Here is an 18,844-nt window from a genome sequence, read left to right on the forward strand (position 1 = left end):
TCTCTCTCTCTCTCTCTCTCTCTCTCTCTCTCTCTCTCTCTCCACACACACACACACACACACACAAACACACACACACACGCATACATGTATGTTGATACACAGAATAACTGTCAGTCTGGTTTACGTAATTTGGCTTAATTGAAAAGACATGCCAAGTACATACATGACCAAACTCCATGCACATGAAGGTCTGTAGGTTTGAATTCAAATTTTGTAATCATTCCTTGCACAATAGTTATTGCTTTTTTTTTTTTGTATAGAGCATCTTAGTGATAATTAATTAATGAGTTCCTTGTTTTCAGCGCTGAGGTGTGTAGGTGGTGGAATGCTGGCATGAAGGATGAAGATGAGCAGTAAAGAATGCACCGCTTGCACAACCAACACACAGATCAACAAGACTTCAGACACACTGGACATGAAAGGAGACGCACAAGCTTTGAGAAGTCATGAAGTAGATGATTTAGTAAAGGTGGGAGGTCCTCAGACAGTTGTTACCACACTGCCCACAGAAGTTGGGTCTCTAGGATCAGCAAATCATATTCATGTTCAACTTTTTGATGGCCAAGTCATTCAGATAACATCTGCACAGCCGGAGGAGACTGAGGCTCAAAGAAAAGAGTGTGAGGCTAATATGAAACAAAGCGAAAGTCCCATTGTGACAGGAGACTTGGGGTCGAGTGAAGGCACAGTGACACTCCTCACAAGTAATGGCAAAACTTACATATTACCACAACCATTAAGCTCAGCAGAAGATGGCAGATACATAATATCAAATGAGGTACTGAGCACAGAAGGAGTTCTGCATGATGATGATTTGCCTCAAGAGAAGCAAATATTGACCATCTCACCACCACCGCCACCCTCACAGTCTGCACTGAATTTCTCCTCCTCTGTTGCAAGCCACCTTGATGCCCTAGCCATAGCAACAAGTGAGGTGTTCAGTGAGGATTATGAATCTGTTCCTCTGCAAACACAAAATTCTTTGGTTGAGCAATCAAACACTTACAGATTTAAAAATCCAAACATTAAAAGTTCTCAGGAAATGAATGATAAAATTTACACCCATGCAAGGGAAGATTACCCAAGGAGTTCAGTGTTACCAGATGCCAGGATCATCACAATCACTGCTTCAGACAGTAGAGGCAGTGAGGCGAGGGTAGAGCAAAGATCTTGCTTCACAGATAAAGGAGCATTAAAAAAGAATAACACTAGTATATTACCCCAGAAAAAGAAAACTACTGACCTCTCTGTGCCAAAATGTAAAGCCAGAGAGGTGAAGAACTGCAGTGAGGTTGGGCAAATACAATTAGATTCCACAAGCTGCTCTCCAACATGCTCCAAATGGGTTGGTGTGCAGGATAGCATGTCTAAGGAGTTGAAAGCAATTACAGCTGCACCAAAAGTCTCTGCTGTAAAGGAGAGAGCTGGGGAAGCCAAAATGTTGGATGTAGTCTGCACAAAAGCAGTGACTGAAGAAAGGGAAATGGACAAAACAAATATGCAAATAACAGACTCTGAAAATGTCCAAGATGGTTCCTTAAAGTTTGAAGTTCAAGATATGAAAAAATTACGCCGTTCATCTCGAATCAGAAAAGTCAAGAAGATTGCAAACAAAGTAAGTTTAGAAGTAATGCTTGAATGCTGTTGTGTTTGGGAATATTTGAAGGCATTTATTTACTTTTTAATTATTTATTAACATTTCATTTATATCATTTGTTCTGAATCATAGTTATTTTTACTTCATTGTCATTTTTTGTTTTGTATGTGTGTGTGTATTTACCTAGTTGTATTTACCTAGTTGTAGTTTTACAGGGCCTGGGCATTATGCTCATGTGATCCCGTCTCCGTATCTGCAATATGTGTGTGTGTGTGTGTGTGTATTTACCTATTTGTATTTGCCTATTTGTGGTTTACAGGGTCTAAGCTAAGCTCGGATAGTTCTGTCTCCATGTCTATAGTAATTTAAACTCCTTCATTTGATGGACACTTCCTGGCTCCCAAATCTCCCTCCTTAGACCATTCCAGTCATCTATACTTCTATGTAGGAAACTACAATTCATTTTGTCCTGCAGACATGTTCCCTTTTTCAGCTTCTTAATGTGTCCTCTCTGCCACTTCCTCCCCTGGGTCACAATCAGGTCACTTCCATCCAGTTTGTCCAATCCACCATAGTTTGATCCAGCTACGAAGTCAGTTTGGGTGGGGCCCGCTCAGGGAGTCCCCTGGCCATAGCTATACCAAAGCTTATCTAATGTGTACAGAATATTTGATGCACAAATTCAAATAGTACCTAGATGACATATGATGGAGAGAGTGATGTATTGGGTGTGATGCGGCACCGCTGTGAAGAGGTTCGGGCTCCATCCAAACTGACTTCATATTTGAGTCGGACTATAGTAAATTTATACAAAGCTATTAGGTCTCCTTTTCTTCTCTCCTATGGCAGACTCGACAACTCTTATACCATTTTGTTCGCTATCCTTTGTTTCCTTTCTACCTTCCTAATATATTTTTTTATCTTTGATGGAACCAAATTATTACTGCATACTCTCTCTTTGTCTTATCATTGCTGTTTTGATTTTTTTCATCATATCCTGATCCATATAATAGAATGCCATTCTAATGTTTTGCAACAGACTATATGTCTCCAAATATTGTATTTATGTGCTTATCAGGGGCTAATGTACCTTGAACAATCACTCAAAGGTCACTTTCACTGTTTACTGCATCTGTATCCATCTTTTCCTTCATATATGTTTTGCCATGGGTCTGTTTTTACTCATTCCAATTCTCATTATATGGCATTTCTTTATGTTGAATTCCATCTCCCAGTGGCTACTCCAGTCATGTATCTCATTTAAGTAATTTTTTAAGCCTCTCAAAATCTTGTGTGTGTGTGCAGGTGTATGTGTGCGTGCATGTATGTACTATGTGGGTGTGTACATGGGCACTGACTTGTATGTAGATCATAATAACTACTTTATCTCATCTTGAAAATGACGTGGGATGATCTCTTGAACTGTTGATTATAATGTATGCATTTTTCAGCAACATTTATTTTGACTATATACCTGGAAATAGAATGACTAGTGTATGTAATAACTAACCAGCCTTACAGAAACCCAAATCCCGTGGCTGTATTATTGAAGCAGCAGCTGATGTTCTTTCTGTACCTTCAGGAGGAGAGTGATGTTGCAGAGGGTGCTGGCACCTGTAAGAAACGAAAGGAACTAAAATGGGAACCATCCTCAGCTCTCTGGGAATGTGGCAGCTGTGATGCAATGTTCAGGTGAAAGCTTGCACTAAATTTTCATAAATTTTATTCCATTGTAGCTGAAAATTCATATATGTGCATTAATTTTAAGATGGGGCAGGCCAATGTCTTATAATTCCCCTTTACATGCCACTCCTAAAAGAAGCATGGTAAGTATGAAGAAAAGTTTGGTTTGGCTCTGTGAGTCTGTTAATGCTCCTTTGCTATGGACAAGAAAGTGGGTACAGAAAGGTTATCTGGAAAATGGGTTGACATAATTACGATATCAGGGAGATGAGAGTGATGGCTGAAATGTGTAAAAAAAAAAGTAAGAGGGATAAAGATGAGAAAGTCAAGATTTTTACCATTGCCACCTTCTAGTTGGAGCTCCAAGCAAAAAGCATCAGAATATTTAAGGGTTTTATGTAAATTGCACTGAAGAAAATTCCACCCCCTACAAATTTCCACCTATGGAAAGTTCATCTGTTTCAAAGGTAAATCATTGGAAAGTATACTTTGTGCAAAGCTCCACTCAGGTAAAGTTCCAGCCTTGTGGAGTCACATGACAAACTAGCAATTCATTTCAAATACCTTAGAATTTATAATGGTTTAAAAATTTGTTTGAAAATTAAAATGGAAAGAGAGAATAAACATACACAAGTTATTTAGTGGGGAACTCTGCAGTGTTTGTTTGTTTTCATAATCCTACACAAGTATTTTCAGTTTTAATTGGTAAACTGTAGTTTATTTATTTTTCATCATGATCCTACAATAGTGTTTTCAGTTTTAATTTATAATTTTGTGTGGTTTTCTTTTTAACTGATTTTATCTTTTATCAATATTTTCATGCTAACTGATCTTCTGAACTTGCTAACTGAATTCCTCCACCCCTTGTGTGCCCCATTGCATGTTACTTTCTACTATAGCTCACCCCTATCACCCTATGCTGTCCAAGTTCTTTATTCAAGAATTAACTAGTACCCTCATTGATTCATCTGTCACTGGTTAACTCTGGAACAACCTTCCTCGGTCTGTATTTCCTTCTTCCTAAGACTTGAATACTTTCAAGAGGGGTGTATCAAGATTTCTCCATCCAAATATGGCCAATCTTTTGGAACTCTGCCTGTGTTCTGTATGTAAGAACTGTGGTTTATGGGATATTTTGTTTTTGTTCAGCCTTTGGGCTGCTTTCCATGATGTAAAAGATAAAAATTGGGGGCTTAAGTTTGTACTTTTGGGTTATCAAAGCCAAGGAGATGGGACACAACCCTTGGCTGACACCTAGTGCTCTCTCACTCCTGGATGGATTGGGGCTGGGTGGACTAGCTCTAGGTTGGTCATGCAAAAAGTGCTTTTGTATGTTCCTGTTTGATAGAGAAATTAGTCTACTTAGCTGCATTGTTCATCCCTCCCTTGTTAGATATCAATGTAGGTGCATTCAGAATATGAAAAGAATACCTGGTATATCTTCATAAGATTTTCAAAAGCATCAACAACATTGGCTGTTTGAAGAAATGCCAAAGCACTAAACCATTTTATTTAAGAGCAAATAAGGAATCATTATTGTACAAAACTTTTTTCAAACAGTCATATATTTTGCCAATGAGATTGGCCAAAATCAAATCACTTAATGAAATGAATGTAGTATCCAGGACTGGAACTCTCCATGGGTGTAATTTTACATGGATGGAATGTTCTATGGGTGGAACTGATTGGGTGAAATTTTCATAGGAGAAATCATCTAGGGTGGAAGTTTTGTTGTACCTATGAGATGATCTTGAATTTGTCAAAAGAATGCTACACTTCCCAGATTGTGTTCTTTTTCTCATGCAGGTGTTGTAACAATGGCTGTGATTTGCAGGACAAGGGTCAGCAGAGACCGTCACCGGCAGGAAGGGCACGCCTTCACCTGCTACGTGTGTGGCTGGGAGGGCTACAGCAAGACCAAGTATGAGGCCCACGTTTCCAGTGTCCACTGTAACCAACAGGCTCGATGCCTTGCCTGCAGGTGGGGCTTTTAGTGATGCTAAAGCTTGAATACATATTGAGAAACAGGTATACAGTAAACCCCTCAGTTTAGTGAATATTAGTTTGCCAGATTCAAAATTGGAAAAAAAAATCCCTCAAATTTGGTAATCTAACTCACTTATCAATCATTCAAATTCACAGTTCCCCAAAACAATAAAAGTGCAACTATAACATCAACAATAATAATAATAATGATAATAATAATAGTAATCATAATCATAATATGTAATAAGAATGGCCATATTAAGACAAGGTGAAATAACCCAGCCAGTATTAAAAATGCACAGTTGTCATATCCTACTACCTCACCCACACAGAGGTCAAAAGTGAGAAGCTCACCCTGTTTTTCACCCAACTTCATCACAGTGGTGACTGTCTATCTCACCACTTGGTTTGATGAAGTGTAGTCCATACCAAGACAGGCTGACATAACCCAGGCGGTATTTGAAACACACAAGCTGTGTTTCCCACTATGTTGCCCACACAGAGGTTAAAAGTAAGACCAGCTGTGCCTTTTGGAACATTATCAACATCTGTGAGGTGTTTAAGTTTTGATATGTCAACACTGTCTCTGCACTCCTTTTGTTGCATTTTTTTTTCAGTATGCCTCTTCTAATATGCCTTAAGGGGAAATAAAGATATTATCATCATTATGGTAATATATTATTATTATTGTGGGAAAAAACTAACCTCAACTTTTGAGGTTAATGCTAATCACCAATTAAAATCAAAGGACATGAATTTACCTGAAGTACTCCCTCACTCGATCCTATCTCAAGCCAAGACAAAAATAGAATTGGCCAAATATAATCTGCCACTTAGCTGGGGATTTTGGAGATTTGGGAGACGATGTAGGAGGTAATCGTAGAGCTGGGTGGTGGCAGAACTACTCGGTCTGGTCCGCTGGGTTCCTCATGACGAGTAGGCTTGATGTGAGTACTTGGACTTGTCTGGGTGTTTGATGCTAACAGCCAGGTTTTCTTTCAGGGTATTTCTCAAGTTATGAGAATTCTAGTGGTGTGGAGAAGATGTGCATCATATGGAGTTTGGTAACCAAAAGAGCCAGCAGCTGGGTATCCAGCCTCTCACATTAACAACAGTTGCCATGTTAGCAGAGGCCACGTCGAGAAGGCGAAGCTCTCGGGACTTCAGGTCTCCTGGGCCAAGACCAAGGCGCAGGTGTTTGGAGGCCTGCTAGATGAAACAGTACAGTCTGTTCATGTATGTGGCGAGGACATTGAGATCTTTGAAAATTTTACGTATCTTGGTAGTGTAGTTCAGAACAACAGTGAGTCTCGCCAGGAAGTCTTATGGCGGATTGGCTTGACCCATGGTGTTATGGACTCGCTCAGCACGAGTATATGGCGTTGTCAATACCTGTGTAGAAGGACAAAGATCCGGATCTTCAAGTCCCTGTGCTCCCTGTGTTACCCTATGGGTGTGAGACATGAACACAAAACAGGGACTTGGAGAGGCGGATTGATATCTTTGATAATAAGTGTCTATGCACTGTCATGGGATGTTGCTGGAATGACTTTGTGTCAAGCCGGTGACTACTCCGTGAGACTGATTCGAGGCCTATTACGTGCATAGTCCATGAATGCCAACTCCATTTACATGGACATGTGGCACATTACCCAGAAACCGACCCTGCTCATTGGTTTGTCTCTGTAAGAGGCAATCCTGAGTGGAAGAGGCCAAGAGGATGCCCACAGAGTTCATGGCTTGAGCAAGTCGATAGATCCTGTCATGAGGTACTCAGGATGGGAAGGGGGCCTGCATGGAGACTTGCCCGGAGGGACCCCTGGCCTTGGCATTGTAGGGTGGGCGAGGCAGCGTTCCCCCCGGCATATGCCCCCATTGATTAATTGATTGATTACTGCATACCCCAATCAATCTCTTCAGCTTTAGAATAATCTATTTCCCATCCTCATACTTGCTTTCATAGTCTTTCTGCATCTTTCGGTTTTACATAATGTCATGTCCATCTGCATTCCCAACATTGTTATTGTTATTGATCCTTTTTACAATACCTTTTCTTCTCTATTTTCAATGTGTCTCTACCATCTTCAGTAGGCATGTATTTTGGCTCCAAGACCTCATACCTCAATCATTCAAACAAACAGACTTTCAGCATGGACATTTTTTTTGTATGTTACACATCGCCTACATCATTACATTCACACAATCTGCCATTTAGTCTTCATCACTTTTCCTCAGGATGTTCATCTAAACTGTCCTCCCTTGCAGAAAAGATTTTCCAAGCTATGACTCCTACAAGCAGCACATGGAGGAGACACATTCCACCACCCCTGCTACTCCCACATCAACATCCACTGTCACTTCCATGGCCACCACTACCACAACTACCACAGCCACTCCCACCTCTCCTGTTGGTGCATCTGCTGATATCAAGATGGAAGTGGAGTCAGAAGCAAGACTAGAAGATGAGGCGGAGAAAGAGGAATCACAAGGCAGACTAAGCACAGAAGAAAAACAAAATTCAATCAACACAAATTTAAAGTAAAGATTTAAATCATAATTTTTTGCTATCTAGATGTTTTCTTTGTTAAATGATACATAATCTTCATTTTTCTTTTGCAAGTCATTTAAATTTTCCCATTGAGTCTATGCAAGATACTTGTTACATGCATAGTTGTTCACTTACAGTATTTTTACACTTTTTAAACTTTTATTACAGGGATTTTCATTCATATGGTGAGCGGAGTTGTCCCTACTGCAGCAAAACCTTCAGACGTCGCAGTCGGTTCCTGAGGCATCTCAATTATCATCAAGGCAAGAGAACTTACATGGTAAGACTCAAGACTGCTTTGTCAGAGAATTTTAGGGATATGCATGAGGAAGGATCACACTTAAGAGTGTGACAGGAAGTTTTGGTGTTAAGAAATGAAGATGCAAGTATCAAGAGTTAAGTATGAAGTTATCAATAGGCATTAGAACTGGAATCTAATAACACCATTTCCTGAAGAGATATTGTCATGTACTGCACCATTTGGTTTATTTATTCGTTCACTGTCCCATCAGACTCGGCGTGGCTTTCAGCGCCATCTTGGCAAGATTTGTTAGCTTAGTAACATTGCACAGTGTCGCGTGACCAGTGAGTCAAGTGAACTCAGGAAGCATGCGCCACTCTTCCCACACAACTCCCCACACAATGTCTCTTCGGGGCATCTTGATGCAACTTGCCCACTCATTCCTCCCACCCAGTGGGAATATTTTTTTCTAGTTCCACGGCTTTGACAGTTAATTATGAAACTTGGGACTGTTGCTATCCTATTTCTAGACTTGAAATTGCTAATTAGAAAAATGCTAGGTGGGAGGCCCCACTGTATATGGAAAATTTAGGTTCACAGAGTTCTATTATGTTTTATTTCTACTATTTGTTTCTTTCAGTGCCGAATCTGCACTAAATGTTTTGTGGAGAAGAGTGGTCTTCGTGCACACCTCTTGACTCACTGCCCCATCAACAAGGAGTGTCCACACTGTGGTAAATTGTTCAAGACGGAGCGCACCATGACACGACACCTCAGAACCCACCTCAACCTGACTTACACCTGTGAAATATGCAACAAACAGTTTCGTCATGAGGAATCACTCAGGGTGCACAAATCAGTTCATAAAGAAGGAGGTAAGTTTAAGATTGAGTGTGTGGAAAGTTATCATTTTTTTCTGAGAAGTACTAGTTCTTCTGTATGGTAGTGGGATTTTTTTATTGTTTCTTTTTAAGGAGTTGTGTTGCAGCAGATTTAGTCTAGTCTAATCAAAGAAAATACATGAACATCATAGGTGATCATTGTGAGAGGAATGGTGGAGGAAGTATTGTGCATGGAAATGACAGGGTACTGAAGATGCATGGTGGGATCATTACAGTCATCCTCAAAATGTTGAATATGATTGAGATAGTGAGGATTTCAAGATGGATGGGTGGACTGCGTGTATTTGGATTTGAAAAAGGCTTTCGACAAAGTTCCACATACAACACTATCATGGAAGCTGGAAAACAAAGGAGGATTGAAAGGGAAAATGAAAAATTGGATGGAAAGTTACTTAAAGGGAAGAGAAATTAGAACAGTGGTAAAGGACATGAAGTTGGAATGGAGAAATGTAGATAGTGGGGTGCCTCAAGGATCGGTACTGGCACCAATACTTTTCCTAGTATATATAAATGATATGCTGGAAAAAGTAAATAGTTATGTGTTTGTTTGTGGACGATGCAAAATTGCTGAGACACAAGGAATAGTAAAGTGTGAAATTCTGCAAGAGGACCTAAATAAGATTTGGGATTGGAGTAAAAAATGGGAGAGGGAATTAATGTGAAGAAGTGTCATGTAATCGAAATGAGAAAGAGTGAAGGGAGACCATAATGGACATATAGAATGGGAGATGGAGGAATATTAAAAGTTCAAGAAGAGAGAGACCTGGGAGTGATAATACAAGATAATCAACAGTCAGACAGTCATGTAAATAGGATATTCGGAGATACGCATAGAATGGTAAGAAATATAGGAATAGCATTCCACTACATGGATAAAGATATGATGAAAAAAATGATTACCACTATGATTAGACCAAAGTTGGAATATGCAGAAACTGTGTGGTCTCCCCATAAGAAGAAACACGTGAAAAAACTAGAAAGAATACAAAGGATGGCAACGAAGATGGTTCCAGAACTGGAGTGATTGTCATATGAAGAAAGGTTAAAGGAAATGAACCTGCCAACATTGGAACAAAGAAGAGAGAGGGGAGACCTAATACTAATTTATAAATTGTGGAATAAAGTGGAGGAAGTAGATAACGAGGAGATGCTACCAAGAGAAGCAAGAAACACCAGCAACACGCGAGAACAAATAAAAAAAATGAGAAAAGGAAGATGAGATGTATGAGAGACATAAAAAAATATAGCTTCCCGCAAAGAAGCATAGAGGTTTGGAACAGACTAAGTGAGGATGTAGGTTCGGTGAAGAGCGTGCACAACTTTAAGGAAAAATTGGACAAGTATAGATATGGAGACAGGACCACACGAGCATAAGTCCAGGCCCTGTAAAATTACAACTAGGTAAATACAGGGCCAGGGTGACATCTGGGTTACCAGTTACCTTCCCCAGGTTTCCCCAGGTACCCAGTTATCAACTAGCCCAAAAGGGAGGACAAACAGTGGGTGGGCTGCACGCCAACTCCCCAGGCCGGGATTCAAACCCAGGCCTGCAGATCCACAGCCAGACATGCTAGCCACTTTACTACTGAGGTGTTTGGGTTGGCTGCAGAGATGTTATTAATGAATTCTGTTATAACTCTGATAAGTGCTATCATATACAAATTCAAGATGACTGGCTAAAGAATGTAACTGTAAATGAGTATATAAGTAAGGGGGGTGCTCTTGACAGAGGACGTCATAGGGGTATAAAAAAGACAATGTTATGAAGGTATCGGAGAGGGTATTGAAAATATTAATTTGAGACAGTTAAGATGGATGAAATTGTTTGATTTTAGGCCAGTCAGAGGGACTTTTAATTCATTATTAGACAGATGCAGGAAAAGTATATGACTAGAAAGAGATTAGTCTTCTTGATGAAGAGGTCAAGCTTAGAGATAGAGCTTTGAGAGTTTCAATAGATATATGGAAGAATTTTGTACTTGAAAAACATGATTTGTGCAGAAAGTGGAGGAAGTGGTCTTTCATTTGCCAGAACTAGAAATGGTTGGAGGAAATTCAGGAAGCTTTACCTTTATTAGTGTCAAAGGGTCTTTCCCTGTGTGTGGCTTTGTGAGGGCTGTAATACTTGCTAGCAAAACTTGGAAGTTGAAGGAGGGAAATGTTGACAGGCTTATGCACTCAGAGAGGAGATGCACCATTGGATGTGCAGGTGGTCTGGGAGCTTCATGCTTGCTTTGTTTTGAGATGGCATGAAACTCAAGATATTAATAATACACAAAAAGGACTTTTTTGTTACCGGAATGATATCATGAAATGCCAGAATTTTCTCTTTACTACACTCCAACACGACCTCTGCTTGTAACGAAACACGCGAGAAATTAATCCAGACACGGAAAAGTTTTGCTAGCGCCAGGGGTCGAACCCGCGACCAGCGAGACGGGAGAGCCACTCCTTAACCAGTCGGCCAAAGAGGTACCCCCTTGGCAGAGGGAGTTATGGGAGACTTGCCCATCAGGGTAGTCGCTGCACTACAGAATCACAGGAAAGGATGCCACCGCTTTGCCACCAGTAAAATGCCAGATTTTCCTCTTTTCTACACTCACACACGTCCTCTGCGTGTAACGAAACACACAAGAAATTAATCCAGACAAGGAAAGGTTTTGCCGGCGTCTGGGATCTAACCCGCGACCAGCGAGACGGGAGAGCCCCTCCTTAACCAGTCGGCCAAAGAGGTACCCCCCTCGCAGAGGGAGTTATGGGAGACTCGCCCATCAGGCTCGTCGCCGCACTACAATCATTGTCGTTGACTCTGTTTCCCATGAGGAGAAAGAGAAGGTTGTGCCTTAGGAAACAGTGTATATATTGGAGGAAGAAAGATCACCCCCAAAATGGGCCCCAATGTTCATTCTAGCTCCTTGTCAGAAAGAGATGAACATCATCACTCCCTCCTCTCAAGGAGAGCCAAGACCAGCATATCAAACCATAAGAGATTTGTTTTATATTTTTGCATGTATATATTTCTAGGAACAATAGTGGCTTCACATGAACTGAATGGACCGTATTGGCTATACAGGCAGTGCCACATGCGGCCACTCAATTCCAAGCTGTCCTTTCCATAGAGTTCAAGTTATAGACTAAAGTGCGTCTGAGGCTGTCTCCAGGATACACGGCCATGGTGCCGCCATCACTCCAAGCCGATGATTGCACACACTTCACTCCTACCCGATTTCAGTTTTTCTCTGTGTCAAATAGTAGAGTCAGGAAATTGGATAGGAGTAAAGTGTGTACAGTCGTTGGCTTGGAGCGGTGGCGGTACCAAGGCCCTGTATCCTGGAGGCAGCCTCAGACGCACTCTAGTACAGAACTTGAATTCTATGGAAAGTACTGCTTTGACAGTTCATTGACTGGCCATGTGTGGCGCTGCATGTACAGCCAATACGGTCCATTGAGATTCAATAATAACTGTGTACTTTTCTGCAGGAAGTGGAAATATCTGCACTGTATGTGAAAAGGACTGCAAAACTCCACACTACCTTCAGCTGCACATGACCACCAAGCATGAGGCTCCCAAATTTACATGCCAGCAATGTGACCGCTCCTTCAAGTGGAAGCAGAGCTTTCGCAAGCACATGGCCACTCACCATGATGATTCTTGTAAGACAATCATTCATTGTTATTCTTTGGTCATAGATAAGTTTTAGATAAGTGTTTCAAAATGAGTGGCGAGAGTTGTTGAGATTAACCCCTTCATTCCGGTGACGCCGACGTCGGCGTCCGACAGCGTCACCGTATGGAAAGGGTTAATTCTCTTCTAAACCTCTTAATCCTCTTCCATTTCCTCTTAATCCTCTTCTAAACCTCTTAAGAGGAAATGGAAGAGGATTAAGAGGAATTTAGAGGAGGATTGAAAGGTTTAGAAGAGGATTAGTCCTCTTCCATTTCCTCTTGACTCTTTCCATACTGTGACGCCGACGTCTGCGTCATGGATGGAAAGGGTTAAAAAGTAATATTGAAAGCTCTCATGAAGATTCAGAGAAGCTGTAAATTTTGACCAATTTTTCTATGGCTGTTTGTTCATGACCTTTTCTAACTAATCAGGCCAGGTCAGGTGTTACTTTTTTAGAAATTTTTTATATATTATAACTTCCTGTGCCACACAGGTCTGAAGTTCAAGTGCAGTCTTTGTCCAAGGCACTTCATGACCAGCTCAGAACTACGGCTTCATCAAGTTGTCCACAGCACTGAGAAAAAGCACCTGTGTGACATATGTGGTAAGGCATTTTTTAAAACTATGAACACAAACACAACAGAGTAGAGAAAACCTGAGATCTCATATATAATTGAAAGCTTGATCATATGGCTTTGGAAAGCTTTATTTTCCAAAATGTTCAACATGTTATTGTATACAGGTAAAGCCTTCAAACACGAGTACACACGTGACAAGCACACCAAGACTGTCCACCGAGAGGACCGGGAGCACATGTGTCCCCAGTGTGGAGCCCTCTTCAAGGCTAAGGCATACCTGGACCAACACCTGGCACATGTACACACCACCAAGGAGAGAGTTGTGTGCAGGTGAGGTCAAACCACCACCTTCCTTCTCCGTTGTAAAGGTAACAGTGGGTGCATACGCTATAGCTGCATGTGGCTGCTGTGCTCATCTCCAGATCATTGGCCCTTTGAGCCTTTGGTAGGTAAGAACCAATTACCCCAGGACACAGGCCAGTATGAAATTTGGGATTGGCACAGTTTACTATCCTAAGGTTTCCCCAGGTACCCATTTATCGACCAGCCCAAAAGGGAGAATGAACAGCTGAGTGAGCAGCACATTGACTGCCCAGGCCAGGATTCAAACCCGGGCCCGTGAAATAGAAGCCAGGCACACTGACTACCGCTCCATTGAATCGCTAGAAACTGAATATTAAACGTATGGTTAGGGAAGAATGGAAGCAGATAGAGAAAAAGTTTAAAGCAGGGTATGTGTTTTTAAGATTTTTAAGAAAATCCTATAAAATCATGGCCAATGAACTGATGAATATAATGAATAATTGCTTTACCATATGTAAAACTTAAGATTTTTACTCTATAGTCTGTTGTAACCAAGAGAAGAAAATAAATCCAGGACTGTGGTCAGTGAAGCCGGATGAAAGCCAAAGCTGGTGGTGAACATTAAAATCTCCTAAATTAGAGATTTCAGCAAAAGGAGAATGAGTCAAGATTTACTCCAACTTGGAATCCAGATTATCAAAATTTTACATAGTCAGTATAATTAGGTGAGAGGTAAATAGCACAGAAACATTTAGTGAGAGAAACTTAAGAGCCAGAGGGAGAAAAATTCAGAAGATTGAAAGTTGTGGGCTCGAGAGTAACATTACTGCCCACACAGACCCAGTATCCAGTTTGAACCACAACTTAGAATAGAGGATGTAGGAGTGAACAGAATAGAGATTGCTGTCAGTGGCCTCAGAAACCTGTGCTTCAGTTAGGAAGAGATGGTAAGGTTTAGATGAGGAAAGATGGTGTTCCACAAATTAGGAATTGAGTGAAAAGTTGGAGCCGTCAGGACACCTTCATGTTATCACTAGAAGGGTCCAGCATGGGGGTGTTTCTGGTTCCCTCCCCAAATGAGGATTCTGATATGTTAGGAACTTCTATAATTCCATTATCATTTTTATAAAGGTTTAAGGAATTGACATTTTGTGTTAGGTAATTTTGTTTGGATATTGAAAGAAGTCTTGACAGACCATGCTGTACTATTCTCTGGTTTTATTTGAGATGAAGAGAAAATTACTTATGTTGTGGGAATAATTCAGCATTTTTTAATTAATAGGAACTATCACCTTGCGATCAAGGAAGTGAATTTACCTTGGATACTCCCGCACTCCTATCTCAAGCTAAGACAAATAGAATTGGCCAACCCCAGTCTCTTACTTAACTGTGGATTTTAGGGGTTCAGGTGAAAGATGTAGTGGGGTTTGATCCACGGTCCAACGTGGAGAAATGATCAGGCGCTGGGTCGGGCTTGGTCTGGCAATATGACGCTTTAACAGCCTCTCTTTTTCGGTGTATTTCTCAGATTATGAGAATTTAACAGTGCAGTTGAAGATGTTCTCACTATGAAGCATAGTATCAAAGAGAGTGGCGCTGGCTATTCGAGCCCCTCAGGCTAGCGTTGCCACGTCATCAATTGAACCCCTGATGATGGTTCGGAACACTCTTCACACCCCTTCTAATTATTTAGTGGTGAAATGCCAGAATTTACTCTTTACTATACTCCAACACGATCTCTGCGTGTAACGAAACACACGAGAAATGAATCCAGACAAGGAAAGGTTTGCCGGCGCCGGGGATTGAACCCACGACCAGCGTAACGGGAGAACCACTCCTTTACCAGTCGGCCAGAGAGGTAACCCCCTGGCTAAGTGGGTTATGGGAGGCTCGCCCATCAGGCAAGTCAGCATTACAGTGGTATCGAATGACTACCACTTGTTTCCTAATTCTAGTTGAGTTTCATTAGTTAATAATGATAAAAATATACAATATACACAGACGGTATAAATTACACATATGTGGACATGGGTAGGGCCCTCAGTAAGCTTGCAGCCCCCTCTCTGTCCCCTTCCAACCTGCACCTATACCTCACCAATTGTAGCTTGCTCCTATTGTAGGTGTCACTCTGCTTACTCCAATCATTCTGCAATTGTCATTTTCTGAAAATGAAACATTTTTGCATTTAACACTGCATTATAGAAAATATTCTAATTCAGTAAAGTCCAATAATCTGAACACACATAATCCTAAAGTCCTAATAGTCCGATTTCTGAAGTGGCTGACAAAAATTACAAAATATGAAAAAAAAAAAAAAAAAAAAATCAGATGAGGTGCTAAATCCTGCCAAGCAGCAGGGACAAAAAACAGGAGACTTAGGAGAGATATAAATGTAGTCTAGGTGTTGACAGCCAAATATTTGCTTGATTTTTTAACTATATAGTGCCCTTTATCACTGGAAAGATGACTCCCACAGCTTCTACACATGCTAGTCCTCAGCTGATGCTCGAGGACGAGTGAAAGGGATAAAGAAAGTGACGTACAGCAGGTTTAAGGAATTTTGCACAGTACTATAAATAGGTAAAAATATTATAAGTGAGTGAAAAGTGAATAGATTAAGTGAAAATACAGTACTCAGGCAGCCTTGACTCGACTCCATGACTGTCAGAAGGGTTCACCTTTTCAACAGGAACTCCTTGTTGCTTGCCGTGTTCATGAACCTGCTTTACTTTTTGTGCCTTTATTAATTCTGGATCTATTCTTTTTACATGGATTTACCTTCCATTTATGCATTACAGGCTAGTAATAAAGCACGTCATGTCTTTTGTCTGATTGTGTGAATATAATTTACGTTTTCAGGGTCCCTCCCAATAATTTGAATGATCTTCGGTCCGCTGCCATTCAGCCATTTGGACTTTAAATGCACAGTGGATTAAATTTAGAATTTGCTTTATTATTAAGGATATTTGTTTTAAGTTCATCTGAAGATATTGACTTTTAATTAATATTTACAAAACTGCATTGAAAGCCATACTCTTTATGGCAGTAACAATGTCACTAAAATTGGGCATTCCATCCAGGTACTGTGGTCGTGACTTCAAGACAGAGGCCAATTTAAGAAGTCACGTCAAAGTTGTGCACAAACCTCAGAACCCGAAGTACACTTGTAAAACCTGCCATAAGACGTTTCTAGCGCCAAAGGATCTACTGAGGCACTCTAAGGTGGGTAGATTTTTGACACTTCCATCAGCCTTATCATAAAATATTTAAAGATTACCACAGATTATCCTTGTCCTAGTAATTCTGAGTTCAAGTTTTATCATCCAAAATACTATAGCAGACTTGTGTCGGGGCGCTTAGGTGTTGATTAGATTAAGATCAGCCTTCTTGAAGCTTAATTATATTCGTAGCTTTTATGTACAAGAAGAAGCGGAGAGCGAGGCACAACTCGTCTTGTAGTCGGACTCTCTCGTGAAGGATACGAGTTGTTAATTGATAAATAATGGTTATTATTTGGTCACGGATAGTCAGCACCTCCACGCTTCATAAGTAAAGTAAGTGCTAGTATAAAAAACGACAAATGAAACACGGACAGATATCCATTCCTATAATCTGGCGTGATCTATCTGTTTTTTTTTTTTCCATTGACAATTTGATTTGCGAATGATATTAAATAATAAATAATAATACAATACAAATGGCAGAGGACATGGTAGGTACCAAGTAAGTCTTCATCAAAGGAAGCAGGGAATAGTTTGATCAGATTTTAGCTAGTGTGCCACACAATAGGATGTCAAATTAAAATTAGATAGGTACCAAAGAAGCTTGTACTAAATAATTATGCTAAATTAAAGTGTTTCTGCTATAGAATTTATAATAGTTTGGTACTAAAGAGAAAGTCTGATATGTTCTAAATAATATGTTAACAGATACTATATAAAAACATGGAAAGGACTGAGCAAAGTCCATTCCTGGAAAAAATGACTTGGGAATGACAAAGTAGGGATTCTTTGATGACAAAATGCTGCTACATACTGCATGATCACCCTACATGGTCAAGATAATTACTTATAAGGTGACAGTGTACCATCACATGTTGGCATGCCATTATGACCCACAAGAAATAGTCGGAAAAAGTAGTCTTTGGTTGGCAGTGTATCATCTATTGGAGACCCAAAGGTGGCTTTCCAACACTAGGGCAGTCCTAGCACCAGGAGCACCAGCACATGAAAATGGTGATACCAGTGGTACCAGTACTAAAGGGCCAGAGGCAGAGGCATGCAGCATAGCAAGCCTAGCCTCAGTAGTCAGTACCAACAGCTACCTGCAGTTTGGGTACCTTGTTGTCAGCTCTTTCTGAGACCATCATGGTGTCAGTAGTGACATGTAGAGGAGCAAGAAGTGAGGGCCTCAGTACCAGCACCGTGCGCTGTTTGCCGAGGCCATTGTGGTGTTGATATCAACATGGTGAGGATCCGCAGTCCCAGCATCGTGTGTCACGCTATTTTGGTGTTGGTATCAACTAAATGTTGATAATTATGATTCAGAATCCATTACCCATTTGATATTTTACTACCTAAATTTTATAGAAAAAAGCAGGTACAGTCAAACCTCAGTTTACGAGTGTCTTAGTTTACGAGCGTTTTGATTTACGAGCAATAAAATCCCACAAAAAATGGCTTGGTTTACGAGCAGTGACTTGTTATACGAGCATCCTGTTCCTTTGTGGGGATACAGGCTATATGGAGGCTGTTGGGGTCAAGCACGTACGTTCCTTCGAGGAGGGACCACAAACCCTTGCCAAGTGATGGCTCATGAAGGAGAGGGGAGGATGGTGATAGACCGACTGTCGGCTTACGTCAGCCTAGCCGACCAAATCTGTCTTTCGACAAGGACTGGCGTGTTTTTTTGTACAAGTCGAACACGTGAGCAGTGGTTCCCTTTGTTCGCTGCAAGACGAGAGTGCTCAACGCAGAAAACAATGGGAATAGAGTGTCAGTTAGGGCTGCCACCTTGATCTAAAACAAATAAGGAATGCAACATCCCATTCTGCAGTACAGAAAAAAATCCATCTTTTAAGGAACAGATGGCAACAATAAAATTTCTCTGGCCTGCCATGACTGACAGCCACTGCCCACTGCTGGTGAGGGCAAGAGGAAGGGGGGGAGAGACGTTACGACATGTATTTTACATGTATTTCAGGACAACCATGACAAACATAATTTTATGGACTGGTTTTGTGGTTCACCGAAAAATGTGCTCACGACAGTTTTAAAATACTGAATTTTATCTGCATTACCATTCAGACAGGCAAATACGGAACAAATGGCATTCCA

At 40.8% G+C, this 18,844-nt stretch overlaps 1 protein-coding gene across 11 annotated transcripts in view; it reads left to right on the forward strand.

The window, feature by feature from the left end:
• LOC127010441 (zinc finger protein 668-like) overlaps positions 1 to 18,844 on the forward strand; it is a 50,992-nt gene that overhangs the window by 2,717 nt on the left and 29,431 nt on the right. For 9 of the 11 annotated variants that reach the window (XM_050884604.1, XM_050884599.1, XM_050884609.1 and 6 more), the window contains 10 exons: positions 306 to 1,618; positions 3,183 to 3,292; positions 5,118 to 5,264; positions 7,535 to 7,807; positions 7,986 to 8,097; positions 8,699 to 8,933; positions 12,441 to 12,614; positions 13,121 to 13,231; positions 13,370 to 13,535; positions 16,589 to 16,730. In XM_050884604.1, the coding sequence (XP_050740561.1) occupies positions 344 to 1,618; positions 3,183 to 3,292; positions 5,118 to 5,264; positions 7,535 to 7,807; positions 7,986 to 8,097; positions 8,699 to 8,933; positions 12,441 to 12,614; positions 13,121 to 13,231; positions 13,370 to 13,535; positions 16,589 to 16,730 (2,745 nt within the window). In that variant the 5' untranslated portion in view covers positions 306 to 343. Of the gene's footprint in view, positions 1 to 305; positions 1,619 to 3,182; positions 3,293 to 5,089; positions 5,265 to 6,344; positions 6,506 to 7,534; positions 7,808 to 7,985; positions 8,098 to 8,698; positions 8,934 to 12,440; positions 12,615 to 13,120; positions 13,232 to 13,369; positions 13,536 to 16,588; positions 16,731 to 18,844 lie in introns of those variants that run through there. The other 2 variants (XM_050884610.1, XM_050884611.1) reach the window with 2 other exon arrangements.

Source organism: Eriocheir sinensis, chromosome 43 (assembly GCF_024679095.1).
Source record: "Eriocheir sinensis breed Jianghai 21 chromosome 43, ASM2467909v1, whole genome shotgun sequence".
NCBI lineage: Eukaryota > Metazoa > Arthropoda > Malacostraca > Decapoda > Varunidae > Eriocheir > Eriocheir sinensis.